Source organism: Podarcis liolepis, assembly GCF_965112155.1.
Source record: "Podarcis liolepis genome assembly, chromosome: 3".
NCBI lineage: Eukaryota > Metazoa > Chordata > Lepidosauria > Squamata > Lacertidae > Podarcis > Podarcis liolepis.
In genome coordinates this window covers 35,795,296-35,812,689 of record NC_139557.1, presented here as the reverse complement: position 1 = coordinate 35,812,689, position 17,394 = coordinate 35,795,296, and the positions used below count along the sequence as shown (strand labels likewise).

Sequence of the window (17,394 nt, the reverse complement as noted above, 5' to 3'; positions counted from 1 at the left end):
GGGTTACGGACTGTGGGAAACCCGGAAGTACCGGAATGGGTTACTTCCAGGTTTCGCCACATGCGCAGAAGTGCTAAATCGCGCTTTATGCATGTGCAGAAGCACCGGATCGCGCCTGTGCAGACACGGCGCTTCAGGATGTGAACTCTGCGGGTTGCAGACGCGCCTCTGTCACAGATTACATCCGTAACCCGAGGTTCCACTGTACATGCCTCCTCAAATCTCAGCTCTTTTGTGCTCAAAAGGATTGACTTACAGGTCACTGGGTATTGCAGCCTAAGTCCAGTTACTGGCTGGTAACTTAGGAAGTTTGTTTTAATAATAATAATAATAATAATAATAATAATAATAATAATAATAATAATAGAAAACTGAGGAAAACAAATGAAGTATTCCATGGACAAACTGCTTCTCTTGAGTAGTCATGGTTCTGAAATTCTCTTCATCTGAATTTTAGAATACTGAATTACCTGGGCTTGTTTCTGAAGTAGAACCGATGCATCAGGAATTATCCATTGCTCCTTTTTTAATTTCCAAATGTTGGACAAACACACAATGATGAAACTTTATGTTCATTTATGTCTTCTTTTTCTCTGTTACTGATGAAACACTGTAAAAGTAACTGGGTATGCATTATTACTTTGTGATTCTTGTTCTGCAGTGTTTTACTGATGCGTTTGTCTGAATTGGTAAAGCATGATAAACAAGCAAATTTGATATGACTCTACAAGAACTATCAATATTCTCTTTATGAGGTGTTTTAAATGTGCACATCAGTAGAATACTGCAGAAGAATTGTGAGGCAATCCTACAGATGATCACATCCAAGGTGCTTTTCTGCAATATTTTATCAATGCAGACTAGTATACATCAGGGATAGAGAGTTTGGGGAGGGGGGCTGAAAGCTGCGACAAATTGTACATACAGTACTACCATTTTGAACTGCCCTTATGCTAAAGCTACCAAAGTGCAAACACTCTTGATTGTTGCTATTAACTCTGTGTGGAGCTACCCTGCGACCAGATCTGGAGACTCCAGCTGTTGATGTGGACAGAATTTCATTAGCACATAGCTTCAGCACTATACACTATTGGGCCAGGTTAAAAGTTCTTGCATTGATTATTCAGTGCCCTTAACAACTTGGATTTGGGATTCTTCAGGAACCACCTGATACCTTAGATCCCTGCTCTCCCGTATATCTGATCACTGTGGTCTTCAGGGGAGTCACTGTTAGTGGGGCACCAGGAGCTGTGCATCCAGTATCATAGGCCAAATTTTATGGAACGCCTTTCCAGTTGAGGTCAGACAGTCCCCCTCCCACTTGAGCTTCCAGCAAATGCTGAAGACTTTTTAAATTCTTTTTTAATTGAATTATTTGTTTATTGTTTTAACTTATTATTTTCTTGTAGGAAGTCTCTAGAGACAACTGTACTTAAGCAGTATAGAAAACTGTCAAAATAATAAATAAATTATTCAGCCTATGAAAGTTTACACCTAAATGGATTGCCTTGAGGACACAGGTTCAGTCTCTTTATAGTCATATGGAGCAACAATGTCAATTTCTGATAATCAGCAAGTTACTGTTGCAGTTGTGGTTCTAAAATTAGCATTTTGTAAGTATAGCTGGAAAAACTTTTAATATAGAAGTGCATTTATAAAGATATATAAAAAATGTGCTGCTGTGATTCTTAACTTTCTTCTAAAGAAATCATCTGGCATTTAAGTTTGCCTAAAGGCATCAAAGTTTAAAGGCTGCTGTAGCACCTTGAACTCCTCGAACTAATTTATCTTTCACTACCCATGACGCTCTAAGAAAAATGAATTTTGTATTATTCAAGCTATAGCAACTTAAGCAGAGGGACAGCACTGCATCTCCCCCCTTCCTCCAAAAGGGATGTGTTTTCTGCTTTTTTATTATGTTGAAAGGTTTATTTCGTGCTCTGGAATTTTTAGAGGCTTTGATAGCTATCTAACATTTGGCACTCTCTTTATAAGCAATCTTTATTTAAACATTGGGCCTACTTGATTTGTTGAAGGAAGTAGCTGGGAGGGAACTACTGAACTTCACGAAGCTATAAAGTTATTTCTTCAGGGCTGAAAATGCACACCTTACCCAAATTTGGAAACAAGGGTTCACACATTGGCTGGAATTTAATGTCACACTAATGTAGTAGTTTAATCAGTACTAACATTCTTGCTTGCCAGATGGAATTATTTCTCCTCTCTGCCACACTGTTCTGACTCCCCCTAGTCTTTATTGGGGTGGCACATGCAGTGGCGTAGCGTGGGTTGTCAGCACCCGGGGCAAGGCAAGTAATTTGCGCCCCCTAACCCATGGATATGCTCCCCCTAACCCGTGGATATGCGCCCCCTAACCCTAACCCCCAGATGTTGCGCCCGGTGCGGCCGGCCCCCCCTGCACCCCCCACGCTACGCCACTGGGCACATGGAAGGAAAAAGCAGCAAAATGCCCTATTACACTAGTGGAATGTGTTGCTGTGGCTCCAGGTTCTTAAAAACCTCTTGGGAATAGCATCTTAAATATAAATAATGTAGGTTATCAACATTTACACCTACTAAACTAACTTACTATAAGTGTTTCAACAGTTGGCTGCCTTAATCCAGGAAATTCATTACCCAACATCTGTTTTAGGAGACAGTTTGCAATATCCAAAAGGGTGCCCATGCCATAGTTTCCATCAGAGTAATATATTAAATTTTCCACATCAGCACTTGCTGTTAAATGGCTTAGCAATTTAGATCACAGCACTATACAGTATACAAGAGGGGGAGATAGACTGGAACAAAGCAGCAAGTTCCCTCATAAAACAGTTAAATTAGTATACTAATTGTCATCAAAGCACAATGAATGCATTACTTATTCATGAACAAAGGATTTTTCCCTGGTGTATTTCTTCATTTTTTGGAATACTAACTCATCTCATTTGTCCATTCCTCTCCCCTTACCCTAAACCGCATCCCAATTTGTGTACATATAAGGCTACTGATAGACTGCAGAAACCAGAATATGTTTCCGTCAATATTCTGATGGAAGCCAGCAGTTTCTCTCCTATTCATCTAATTTTGATCCTACATGTGGGTAGCCTGATTCTATGAGTTGTTTACTCAAAAGTAGGTCCCATTTAATTAAATGCTATTTATTCTGCAGGAAGTGCACAAAATAGTGCTTGTGGTGGTTTGGAGCTCGAACAACAATCACAATCTAGAGAAGTGGCATTTCCATTTTTTTAATGAATCCTATTTAATTTATCCATCATAAGATACCATCTGGACAGAACAGGTTATAAAACTATTTTTCATTATACACACACACACACACACACACACACTTACACACACTAGAATTAGACTTTCTGGCTGTCAGTACAATGCAGCAGTGTTCAGAAACAGAATGCAGTAAGCCCTCTTTAGCTATTAGGGAGTGAGACCTCCCCCCCTCCCCCCGCTGGTGTATTGGAAACTTCAACACCCTCCACCCTACCCTCCACCCCCAGCCGATGATGCCAGACAGATTTAATTGAGCACATTGAAAGAGAAAAATGACATCTATATTTGGCTAGCCTTGTCCGTGGCACACTGACAGATTTCCCTCAGCTGTCATTTAACCTCAGAAGGAGGTATTCATGATCATGGTTTATGCCTCTCTGCACTCTGCCAGTAGACATTTCTGGGCTTCTGTTACCTGGAAGACATTCTCATTCAGCCTGCAAACTGCCTAGAGATAATGGGCACGTATTGTTGCCTTTCTTGCACATTTTAGATTTATTGTGCTGCCAACAATAAACAAAATAAAAACGAGATACTGGTTTTCCTTAAGATGTACAGCAAAGAGGGCTCTATTTATTGCACTGGGATGTCACCTGGTTGTAGACTGCTTGGAATCAACACACAACAACTGCCCTCCACTCTCGGGTACTCATTTAGATATATTGTGGTCATAGGATAGCTATCTTCAAATGTTTGAAAGGCTGTCACATCAATTATGGGTCAGATTTGTTTTCTCTTGCTCTAGAAGTTAGGGCCAGACCCAAATGTGTTTAGATTAAAATTTTTGTGATACCTTCCCAAAAGTGATTCATTTTGATCTCAACCCCCCCCCTTCAGTCCTTTTTTGAGGTTTAGGGGGATTATACTATTCAGCTGTCAACTGTGTTGTTTCAACTTACGGGTGGTTTCCTTTTTAATAGTGTATTTGTTATTCTGATTTTTATTTGTAATATTTTGTGATGCTTGTAAGCCGCTTAGAGATTTAGCTCTAAAAAGTCAAGTGGTATATAAGTTATCTATATTCTAAGTAGACAAATAGGAAGAACTTTCTGAATGTACGAGCTGTTTGACAGTGGAACAGACTGCTTTCAAAGGTGCTGAACTATCCTTTGTTAGAAGATTTAAGCAGAGTTGGGTTATCATCTATCAGTATCCTGTAGCAGTCAGTTTCCTCTGCCAGCAGGAAGTTGGACTAGATAACTAACTCTGATTCTACTATGAGACTGCTCCTCCTCCTCCTCACCGCTAACTGAGTTTGTCAGCAGTGGCATTGTTGCCTATAGGAAGTGGTGGTCTTACAGTTCCCGCCACTTCACTGAGCCATTCCATCCAGACTTCTTTAGCTCTACAAACACATAAATGAACATATTTACAGTATGAACACCAGACTCTGCCTTGTACTGAGTAAGACCATTTGTCCACCTATCTCAGTATACTGCACACTGACTAACAGCAGATCTCTGGATGCGCCCCATCTGCCCCTCACGTCTCCTTACAGCACATGCAGAAAACACCTTTTTGACCATTGGACCCACTATTATTCTTGTCCACTCAATCCACCAGACCCAGTCTTCACATAAAACAGGAAGTTCTTAACTCACTGAGGCTTTGAGACCCATTGGCTACCGTCGCCTAGTTTATTTAGCCTGCCAGTCGAAGCAGTTTCTCAGAATGTGCCGTTGTCACATGCTGACAGCTTCTAGGAGCCACAGGTGAGAACTGAGTCCGGGGGACGGGGGATGGGACCAAAGCTGGACAAACTACCCCAGGAGGAGCATGACATGTCCCCCACCAGAGGTAATACACCTCCCCATACTCCCCAAACATCCCAGGTATCTGGGTACTTACCATTTTATACTATAAACCCTCTGTAGCTATTAAAATTGCAGCACCTGGAATTTTAACTTAGCACTATAGCACTGATTCAGAATTGCCCTATTGATCTCTATGGTGAAAGAAATGACAACAAGTAGGTAAACACACACACACACCCCGGTCAAAACAAACAAAAAAAAAGGTAACAGGATGGTGCATTCTTACAAACTTTTCATTGCTTGTTCTAGTTAGATTGATTGTCTTAACTGTTTGAAATGTGAAAATGAAGTTCAGTTTTCTCAAGTCATTTATTCTTCACCGGCATGCATGCGAAGTTCATTAATTTTGCGGCTACTACATGAGAGACTATTGAGCTTAACATTGCAACAGACAATAATTCATACTTAAGCAGTGGATTTGAATGAAGGAAATTAAGATTTTCATATGTGCAGTGACTAGTGAAGTGTCCGTTTTCAAACACACACACCCCCATACATGCATGTAAATACACTTACCTTATTTTACCTTAACCTTATTCCTCTACCTTACTTGGGAGTAAACTCAACTGAACACAGCAGGACTTCATTCTGAGTATTCGTGTGTAGGATTGATATCATATATTATATCCATAATTTTAAAACAGTTTTCAGCAGAATAACTGTTTCATTTTAAGGAGAATGTACAGTGGTACCTCTGGTTATGAATGCATCTGGTTACGAACGCTTCAGGTTACGAGCTCCGCTAACCCGGAAGTAACTGCTCCTGGTTGCAAACTTTGCCCAGCAGGAGGCCCCATTAGCAAAAGCGCGCCTCAGGATACAAACAGTTTCAGCTTAAGAATGGACCTCCGGAACGAATTAAGTTTGTAACCAGAGGTGTATGTTAATAAAAACCTATTCACATGTAGAGATGCTTTCAAATGTCTTCTCCAAATTTCCATCTGTACTTGATATATATTGTCCATGTTACAGAGCAGCATCTATGCATTTGCCTCTCTGCCATTCCTCTGGTTTGGATAGCCATACTTTAGGAATAACAGTGTGTATGCACAACTTGTTCTTGCCAGAGCTTTCCATCTCTGCAATTTATTCTCATGAATCTTTTTTGCTTCCAGCTATGCTTATGTGCAAGTTCATTGTGTGCACGAAACTCCAGAACTGGATGTGATAATGAGCATGGCTCTCTCAATGTTTCAGTTAGAATCTAAAGTTTAGATAACAGAGAGCATAAATGCGCATGAGTAGGAAGTTAAGTGAGGCTCTAAACATAGCTGTCCACTTATGCTTATGTATGCTTTTCATTATCTAAATGGAATATTGAGCTGCTTGTGTGCATGATCGTAATCTCAAAAAACAACACCACACAGTGTTTAGCATTAAAGCATCAAGGTTTGCATTGTCCCAGACCTCCCTCTCTCTTTTCCATTGGGAGGTTTCAATGAAACTTGAAAACTGAGGGCAGGGGGAGGAAGAAGGGTTCTAGCCTCAACCTTTTGATGATTCACAAAACCTCCAATCAATGCAATTGCATTGAACTGTACATTCCAGAATGTTTCCCTTTCAAAGCAATACACTACAGGTAAATAACATCAATGTTTTAATGCAAATTCTGATAAGATGTTTATCTGCACGGTATCGCTTTCAAGAGGAGATGCACTTGAACTTGCATTTCAAATCTGACATGCATTCAGCTGAATCACAGCAAAGAACAGACTTGCTTAGATCCCTTCTCTGTGCCTTGAGCTTTGAAAATGTGGATGATGCCACTCAGCCACTTACAATTTCAGATATACTTTCAATTTAAAATTTTAAAAACGGTGCACTTACAGCAGGGCCTTTTTTGATGACATAGTCACCAGCACCTACAATTGTATATGGGGCAGTTTATAGCAAAATAAAACAATTAAAAGCAACCAAAGTAAAACATCCACCACAAGCAATAGGAAAAAAGAAGCAGGAAAAGTATTGAAACCCCAACAGCACAAAGGGAACAGTATGTGGAACTAGCAGAATGTGAAGCCCATTTCTACTACTGAATGTCTTGGTCTACTTTCCATTTTATATTTTGTCGCTATCCCAATTGCAAGCAGGACCCTTATAAAGTCACAGAGAGCTCTGTTGCTGTTTTTTCTATACTTTTTGTACAGAATAGATGTTTATGCATGTTTCTTAAGGTCCAGGGGCTCTGCAAGAGATCAGGCTTCAAAGCACTGAAGATCTATGAATTTTCATGTTCACTTAGCTTTGCAGTGCAGGATTTTAAAAAATAAATAAATTGCATTTTTAAAAAAATCCTATGTGGCTCTACTTAAACCAACAAAGCAGAGCTGTTCGAAACTTCACAGGCAACATTCTACTATGCAGCATTGTAACGTAAGGCTGATTTTGGTGGCTTATGGCCCACAAAAATGGCTTGTAAGGGCTGGCACAGGGCAGCGGAAACTGTGAAGTGACAGAGTTTTTAGAAAACGTACAATAATACAAACCACTGGATCATCTCTTAAGGTAAGAAAGTTCAAGGGACAGCCTCCTCCAAAGAGGAAAGTGAATCCATTTTACTTACAGATAGGTAGCCGTGTTGGTCTGCCATAGTCAAAATAAAAAAATACCAAGCTCATACCAAGAACTAACTTAGTTGGTCTTTTAGGTGCTACTGGAAGCCATTTTACTTAGTCAGCAAAGAAACCCTGAACCTAATTGCCTGCACACCTCTGTCATGTGGCACTTTAAAGACTAACAGGTGTGTGTGTGTGTGTAGGTGTGTGTGTGGTTTGAGCATTATAAGTGGTTCTCACAGACACCCTCTCCAATTAATATGCTTGAGTCTCACTTGATTCAGTCTCTCTCTCTCTGTGTGTGTATTTTCCTTTCTATGCATAAGAATACAAGGGAGCAACCAGTTGTTTTTTTCTGGGAGTACTCAAGGGTATGCAGTACCGGCACCCCCTTTTTGGTTGTTGAAAACTGTGGCACTTACTGTAACAACTTCATGGTGAGTACCGGCACCTATTTTTATAGGAAAAAACCTGGGAGCAACTGTACAGTGGTACCTCGGGTTACAGACGCTTCAGGTTACAGACTCTGCTAACCCAGAAATAGTACCTCAGGTTAAGAACTTTACCTCAGGATGAGAACAGAAATCGTGCGGTGGCAGCGGGAGGCCCCATTAGCTAAAGTGGTACCTCAGGTTAAGAACAGTTTCAGGTTAAGAATGGACCTCCGGAATGAATTAAGTTTTTTGCCCGAGGTACCACTGTACGTATATAAAACCTTACCCAAGAATGGGCAAGTCTGGAGGAAACCCATGGAAAGAGACTGCGTAGGAGCGTCGACTGCTGTAAAGTGCAGCCATGCAAACTGTGCTGTCTACTTCTTTCTACCCAGCGAACTAACTACTGTTCGTTAACTTGAACCGTCCATAATTGATCGCTTTGAGGACGTAGCTTAACACATTAGAGAAAGAAGCTTGTTTTTGAGCTTGTGCAAACGACCCAGTGTTTGCTCATACCAAATTCTATGGCACATTTTCTGTCTTCATTGCTATTCCTGTGTAGCTTCCATCTGACTTGCAATCTCTGTGTTATTGGAAGTCTTAGGAGCACCGCATCCAGCTCCAGTGCAAGGCTCTGCATTCAGCTGCCTTCAGAAATGCAGCTCCATTTCTGGTATGACTCGTAATAGTTATGAAAGATTCATTTAATGTTGTCTTCCAGATTAATGAAAGAGTTGGAGTGAGCTTTGTAATCTAAAATTGCAGACTTCAGGTTTAGAAGATTGCAGTTTCATTACATGCCAAATAGAGCACATATGATAAATGTTTGCAATTATAAAAATGAAATATTTCAACTCCATAACTACACGCACACACACACTCTTTTTCTCTTTCTCTGTTTGCATACAGTTGTCTATCTTTGTTATTCCCACTATAAATAGATTGACAGTTCAAATAGTGTATTTAACCAGTTCTTTTTAAATAAGACCTTGTTATCCTACCAGCATGCTGGGCACTCTCTCAGTTTCATCCATTTTTGCTGCTTTCTGGGAGTTACTAAAAGCAAAAAGGGCAGGATAAAATTGCTGGCACAATGCATTGATATTGGCCTGTATTCTCTTGTTGGGTCACAAATTGTAAAAGCCTAATTATATATTTCTAAAAACTAAAAAAAAAAATGCATTTCTCACTATATAATAGTTATACTGATCTGTCGTCATGCTATACTGACAGTCAGAGTCACTGGGAGTGCAAGAGGCATGTGGACTGGACTGAGACTTGGTAGCTGACCCTTGCAGGAATCCACCTCAGAGCCAAATGGGTCACCTTGAAAGAAAGGCAATAGTAGAGGGCATAACCTGCTGGGGGCCCTTCTTCTATCTGGCACTGGGGGGGCACTTTTTCTGGCAGGTGGGAGAAAGAAAGAAAAACAAGATGGGAGTTAAAAAGCAACCCCTCAACCTTCTCTGGAAGCTGGAGGCAATCTAGTTTTCCAGTGGGAGGCTGGTCCACTGACTTCTTTCAATTCTTCTTCAAGGAGATCAGACATCACATATTCAGTGACCTGAATTCTAAATGGCTTGGTCCCTAAATAAGTTCCCAACAGAGACAAGGTTCCATAACTATTATAGGTGATACACTTTCTGCCTTCTTATTTGGTGTTACTAGATCTCATTATCGCAGAGTCTCACATAAAACATCCAGAAATACCAAGTTTCTCAATGACACCTCTACGTCTGTGGACTGAGAGAAGCCTATTGTCAGCTGTACTTCTTGATTTCTGTGGTACTTCATTTTGTTCCCTCACAGCATTGGATATCTCCATGCCAGCTCTTCATCAGATTCCCCATTTCATAGGACAGAAGATTTGTTTACTGCAGCTATAGGCAGGAATGGGAACTAATGTGAAGGCATTTCTCTTTGATAAGCAAAATCTGCAGGCCAGCTCTTAGTTTGATATTAGAATTAAACCTCTCCTAATTATGAAGAACAAATAACATGGGATGCAACCCATGGGGAATGATAGCTCAAAGGAAGAATTCTGTGTGCAGAAACATCACATATAAGCTAAAAAGCCCTTTGGGATGCCTTTCTAGTAGCATGCCTTGGGGCTCAATACATCAGAGAATATTCCCCTGTCTTTTTGTGATTACGGCAAAATGAAACCACTTTGATATACATTTTTCTCCTTTTTTATAACTGTGTAGGTAGTGCTATTACAAATCTATAGCAAACTGTCACTGTAAGCTACAGTGCTGTGTAAACAAATGACTGTGGTGCTTTTTTTCTTAATGCAACAAAGGTGTCGCTTTTGAAACCAGACTGGTCTTTCTGCCACTGGAGCATTCTCTATTTTTGCTTTCTTTGTCTTAGAGGTTGCAAAGAGGAATTTTACTCCTTCCTTTTTTTTTGGAAGGCTTAATTAATCTGGTGTGCTGTTTTCCTACCTGAAAGCCACCAAATGCATTAGAGTCTTTACAGTACAGCAGCAGACATAAGAGAGTGGTGTTAATGCACATTTTTTTAAAATGACTGCTGTAGAATTACTACACATTTTCTCTGGTGGGCATCTTATGTAATTCTGTTATCAGATTCAGAAGAAATGTTGGTTCAGTTTTCTGCTTACTGGTTCAGAAGAAGTACACAGAGTGCTCTGGAATTAGTGCACTGAGATTTTATTTGGAAGGCTGTGTCTGATGCGACTTCACTGTGTAATATTTTCCAAATTAATGCAGTTTTTAAGGCTTGAAGGCAGAAACTCCCATTTTGAAGACATTTGTGGCTCTGTGATGAAGACGATTATTTGACAACACAAATGGTCAAAGATCATTAGGTTCATTGCTACTAAAATATCCTGTTAGTTCTTTCACAGTATAGATTAGGCTTTCTCCTAGGTCCAAGTAACAGCTTCGTAAAGGAGTGTTCTAAAGGAGAAGGGGAGGCATAGGATCATACATACTGACCCTACGTCCACTACCAGCCTTTGCACATAGAAGTTCCTATTTGCACTGAGGCATATGTGCATACTCTAAATGTGTATAAGCTCCTTGGTATGATCCATACTCTCCATTTTTGTACACTCCACTTTTGTAGGATGTTGATTGCACAAAGGATTGATTACTTGGATTTGGGTGTATAAGCATAGCACCCTTGGCAATCATGACCTTGAACATGTGGAGGTCAAAGGTAGAATCAGTGAATACAGTTCCATCCTATTCTCCATGGATTGTTTTCTCAACTAGATGACTGTTTATACTAGGTGTCTGCACATGGTTTCCATATGCGCAGACAAGGTAGGTTTAAGGCTGAAATCTTAAGCACACCGGTTAAGGAGCAAGGTGTATTCAGCTCAATTGAACATCTATGGGTGTGAATGTGCTTAGTATAATGCGATAAGCAATAACATTTATTGGTTCATAGTGCACTGCATATATTTGAATAATGTATCCATGTAAAATATTTAGGATTTTCCCCCCAAGAACGAAACAAAACACTCTTCTTATTAAAAAAAGATTCATTTAAGCCTATATATATAGGTAAAGGCGCCCCTGACCATTAGGTCCAGTTGTGACCGACTCTGGGGTTGCGGCGCTCATCTCGCTCTATGGGCCGAGGGAGCTGGCGTTTGTCCGCAGACGGCTTCCAGGTCACGTGGCCAACATGACTAAGCCGCTTCTGGTGAACCAGAGCAGTGCACGGAAACGCTGTTTACCTTCCCGCCAGAGCGGTTCCTATTTATCTACTTGCACTTTGACATGCTTTCGAACTGCTAGGTTGGCAGGAGCAGGGAACAAGCAACGGGAGCTCACCCCGTCGCAGAGATTCGAACCGCCGACCTTTTGATCAGCAAGTCCTAGGCTCTGTGGTTTAACCCACAGCGCCACCCGTGTCCCTCCCATATATATGTATGTCTAATTATTTTGAAATCAAAAGTGACCCAAGTTATACAGATGACAGGATGTTCTTCTGCCTACTCTTTTCCAGGACTATAATGATGAAATCCGTCAAGAGCAATTAAGAGAATTATCATATCTAAATGGTTCAGAAGAGTCAGCTCGTGGACGAGCCATGCGGGGAAGAGGGATCCGGGTTCCTCCTGCAGCCCCTTCAAGGTCAGTTGCGTTTGCTCTTCTTTACAACCACGTTAACAGGTAAACAGTAGCTGCGACTCTAGGTACAGATGGTGTTATTTAAATCGACCACAATTTGGATAAGCTGCAGAATCTCAGACTTGGGGACCAAATTGACCTTCATGGGCCACATATCCTTAAGTGCTTCTGCCTGTCTGGAATGTGTTCTGGAACACATATTGCCTCTTGCTTACTTCAAGGAGGGTGGAGGTTTTTGCATGGCTTTTGCATGACTGGAATGTAGCCTCCCCTGCAAATGTAAGATTCATGTCCATTCTTTTGCCCACTTTTACATCTGGCACCACACATCACTAGTATATGTTGCTGGAAGGTTGCCCACAAGGAAATGCAAAGTTCCCTACACCTCAGTCAGAAAGATTGACAGGGGAAAAAATATGGGAGTTTTCTTTCTATGTTTTCTTTCAAACAAACCTTTTCACTGAACTTTTAACTGCCATTGAAATATAAGGGAATTTAAAATAGGTTTGAGAGTGAACTAATGACTGCTGTGACTAAATTCCAGACCAATATGCAAGTTAGTTATGGCTTAAGTCCCAGGGTTTTAAGTGACAGATTGGGGGTTCATATGTAAACAAAACTGAGTACCCCTGGCTAAATCCATACAACTTAAAGCCTTCCTGTTTGGTAGGGTATTGCTTTTCACAGAGACTTTAAAGAACTGCTTTGTTAAAGTAGGCCCTTAAATAAGTTACGAACGTCGTACTCAAAATCAGAAGCAATTCAAGGAACCTTGCCTAGGCCCAGTTACAATTTCACAAAATACTTTTATGTCATGTTACATTAATTTAGGAGTCATTCCACTTGCCATAGAAGGACTTAACTGACTGCTGGTGCATTTTAATAGGAGACGTTCAGGGCTAACAAATGGATCTCTTGAGTTTATAAAGCAGCAGTGTGCAGTAGACTGACTCATTACCTTTATTTTACGTTTTGCAAGCCCCTGTAAGTGTTTGTCCTCCTGTCGTTATTTCTATTACCTCAAAGTAATTTTAAGCTCTTGGTCGAGTGCTCTAAAATATTGAATGAGATGAATCCTGGTTGTATGGTGTTTTTTTAAGTTGTAGGTTCAGATGGTTGCCTTTTCAACCATCATGAGATACCCCCTTTGTAGACATTTACCTTCATAAGCAATTGTGACTGCACCTGCCAGTCCCACTCCCATGGCACATGCTTTGGATATCACATCTGCGCAGAAGCCTATATGCATAAATTTCAATATTTAGATGGTTCAGTTTATACTACACGTGAAAATCCTTAGATGTGTAGATCTGGGGTCCAATGTATGGGCAGTGGGAATGCCCAGGAGGTGAGGCTAGCAGGTATGATCACAATCCTTCCCTACATGTACATAACTACATAGACCTATTAAGTTCAGCCCTTCATTATTGCAAGAATAGGAAGCACAATCCTCTCAATAAAACCAGAAACTTTCATTTGAAATTTTGTTATGTTACTTAACCCATCTTATTACTTCTATGGTTGTTAATAATCGTCTACTGTTGTTCTATCTAAATGCAATTCATTTCTCTTTGTTCTAGAGATTACCTAATTCTCCTGTCTCTCTGATATCACTCTCCCTCCCAATGATCTATTTATATAGAGAAAAATAATATTCTCTGTCAGTTTTCATTAATGCTGGAATGAGCAAATCAGGTTGTTTGAATCTAGTCTCCTTAAATTGTATTCTTCAGTCCCACTGTGGTTTAAAATCGAGTTCCTACAAAACAAACCCTTCCTTGGCTAGTTTGACTACTTGCCTTTATCTCTGTATTTATAAAGGCATTAGATTTTGCTACATTATTATTATTATCATTATTATTATTAACCTATCGTATCCTGCTTGTAGTATAATTCCAATTTAAGATTGTTAATTAATATAGGTGGAATATTCATCACTTAATGAAGTGAATAGGCATTTGAAAAAGATATATATGTTTCTACAAATAAGAATGCTTATTACACTTGTCAGTATTCTACATGCTGTTTCTGCAAAGTCACAAAATTGAAAGCACAATTTTAAAAATAAACCCAACAGATAGACTGACCCACACTAGCAAGTAAAGAGAACCAAAACAATATTGACTTGTATTTTATAAAACAGCATTGGGTTGAGGATATCTTAATATGTGGGAAATCAGAAGGAACATACAGACAGCTATGACCATATTTCCAATATGTCAAAGCTCACAGAGGTGAAATGTCACTATTAATGACATGACGAAAGTTTTAGAAATGTTCTTTCATTATTGAAGCATTGCTTACAAAGGGAATGTTCTGTTTATGACATCTGGGTCCAAGTGTCCTACCATCCCTGGGAGGAGCTCAGATTGGCTTATATGATTCTTTTCCCCTCGTCCCAATTTTATCATCACATGAAGCCTGTGAGGTGGGCTGGTGACTGGCCCAAGGATCATCCACTGAGGTTCGTGGTTGAGTGGGAAATTTGAACCTGATTCTCCTCTACTAATTTGGTGTAACTAACATGAGTGAAAGCTCACACCAGAGTGCTACATGCCCCCTATATATTAGTTTATCCTTCTCCTATATTGAAATGAACTGGATTATATAAAAAAAATTAAAAATTGTCCAGTAGCACCTTAGAAACCAACTAAGTGTGTTCTTGGGATAAGCTTTCGTGTGCATGCACACTTCTTCAGATACACTGAAACAGAAGTCACCAGACCCTTATATATAGTGGGAGGGAGGTACCCTCCTGAGAAAAACCCCACCCCACCCTCCCACTATATATAAGGGTCTGGTGACTTCTCTTTCAGTGTATCTGAAGATGTGTGCATGTACACGAAAGCTTATACCAAGAACAAACTTAGTTGGTCTCTAAGGTGCTACTGGACAATTTTTTAATTTTTTAAAATATATTTTGACTGCGTCAGACCAACACGGCTACCTGGCTACCTACCTGAATCTGAAATGAACTGGTCATTCTACAATTACTTTTCTATGATGCATTCTTCCCTTACTTTCTTCTCACAACACACTGCGATTTATTTATTTTAGAAAAATTCTTCTCTATTTTCTGGCCCCCAAAATGACTTTCGGGATTCTTCTAAATTGAAAACAAAGAAAACAAAATAAAAGCAAGTGTAACTTGCCAATTAAATGGTTAAAACAACAGCATGAGTTGGGCATAAAGCAACTGGGTCAGATTAAAAATACATTGCTCCAGCAGGAGGTTAACACAGATCAAAAACCAAATGGAAATAAAAGACTGCTGAAAAAGTCAAGAGAAAGGGAGCTGACTGAACCTCTTTGGGGAGGGCATTAGACAATCTGGATTCTGCTTTTGATCTACTTGATCCTGAAAAGGGATTCAACTGGCATACAAACCACAGCTGAGCAAAGACAATAATATAGAGATTATGTAGGTGGTTATTTGAGGAAATAGTTGATGAAAGGTCTTGTCCAACAGCTAATATCTGTCACCTACCAATGTTCCTTCCAAACATCAGCTCCTTTGTTCACTCCCCATCTGTCTAAACATAGCCCAGCTGAACTGCCTTTATTCCATGAAACCTTTCATTTGGCACTATCATTCTATTTAGGGCGAACAAATGCCAAGTATGCGAGCAGTGCTGAAAATTTAATGGTGAAACAAGTGCTTTGGGGGGGTGTCAAATTCAGTTTCTGTAATCTGTTGCATCGTATATAAGTTGATTAACGCTTACCCTAAAAATGTGTGATAGATTTCGTTTCAGGTGTGGTCAGCTTATGGCTCTCTGGGTGGAGTTGTTAAACTCCAACTCTTATCACCTCTTGCTAGCATGATGGAAGCCATAGTCTAGCAACATATGGAGGGCCACAGGTTCCCCATGCTTGTTTTATAGCTTTGCATTAAGGGCTCGTCTTCACATTAATGAGATTTCTCTATTCCTTCTCAGGGGTCGTGGGAGTGCAATTCCTCCTCCACCACCACCTGGACGAGGAGCTCAAGTACCAAGAGGAACGCCTGCGACGCGTGGAGTACTCCCAGTCCCCCCTGTAGCCAGGGGGGTCCCAACCCCTCGAGCAAGAGGAGTTCCAGCAGTACCAGGTTACAGGCCACCCCCTCCGCCAGCACATGAACCCTATGAAGAATATGTAAGTACCTGTTTTCTTGATAACAACAAATGAACAAAATGAAATACATTTTTTAAAATGTTGGCTATGTTTGATGTCTTCACAATCACTGATTCGCAAGTTAATTGCACATCAGATACACAAACAAGCATGTGAAGTGTACCATTTGTACCATGAAGATGGATTTGGTGGTATGATTTCAGTACAGTGGTGCCTCGCAAGACGAAATTAATTCGTTCCGCAATTCTCTTCGTCTTGCGGTTTTTTCGTCTTGCGATGCACGGTTTCCCATAGGAATGCATTGAAAATCAATTAATGCGTTCCTAGGGAAACCGACTTCAGACCAGGTCCGGGGACAGTCTGTCCCCGGACCTCTTCTGAAGGCTGGGGGGGGACAAGGGCTTTTCTTCCCACCCCCAGCATTTTAAAAAACCCCGGGACAGCGGAGGACTTCTCCGCTGTGCGGGGCTATCTTAAAATGCTGGCGGGCGGCATTTTAAAATCGCCCCGGGACAGCGGAGGACTTCTCCGCTGTCCGGGGCGATTTAAAAGCCCCTGGGAAGGCAGGCAGGGGGGACAAAGACTTTTGCCCCCCGCAAGCCTTCAGAAGAGGTCCTGGACCTCTTCTGAAGGCTGGCGGGGGCGAAAGTCTTTGCTCCCCCCGCCTGCCTTCAAAAGCTGTCCGGCCAAGGCTTCGCGGACCTCTGCCGGCATGCTGAAGCCTGCGCGCGCTGACATTAGCGCGCGCAGGCTTCGCGGAGCGCTCCGCCAGCAGCGGCACCGTTGCCGCTGCTGGCGGAGACTTGCCCGCAAGCCGAAGCCTGCGCGCGCTAATGTCAGCGCGTGCAGGCTTCGCGGAGCGCTCCGCCAGCAGCGGCACCGTTGCCGCTGCTGGCGGAGACTTGCCCGCAGGCGGAAGCCTGCGCGCGCTAATGTCAGCGCGTGCAGGCTTCGCGGAGCGCTCCGCCAGCAGCGGCACCGTTGCCGCTGCTGGCGGAGACTTGCCCGCAGGCGGAAGCCTGCGCGCGCTAATGTCAGCGCGTGCAGGCTTCGCGGAGCGCTCCGCCAGCAGCGG

At 41.4% G+C, this 17,394-nt stretch overlaps 1 protein-coding gene across 3 annotated transcripts in view; it reads left to right on the top strand.

Annotated features, from left to right (window-relative positions):
• Positions 1–17,394, top strand: part of KHDRBS2 (KH RNA binding domain containing, signal transduction associated 2) — a 339,999-nt gene that overhangs the window by 199,868 nt on the left and 122,737 nt on the right. For all 3 annotated transcript variants that reach the window (XM_083495875.1, XM_083495874.1, XM_083495873.1), the window contains exons 5-6: positions 12,079–12,206; positions 16,142–16,340. In XM_083495875.1, the coding sequence (XP_083352001.1) occupies positions 12,079–12,206; positions 16,142–16,340 (327 nt within the window). The remainder of the gene's footprint in view (positions 1–12,078; positions 12,207–16,141; positions 16,341–17,394) is intronic.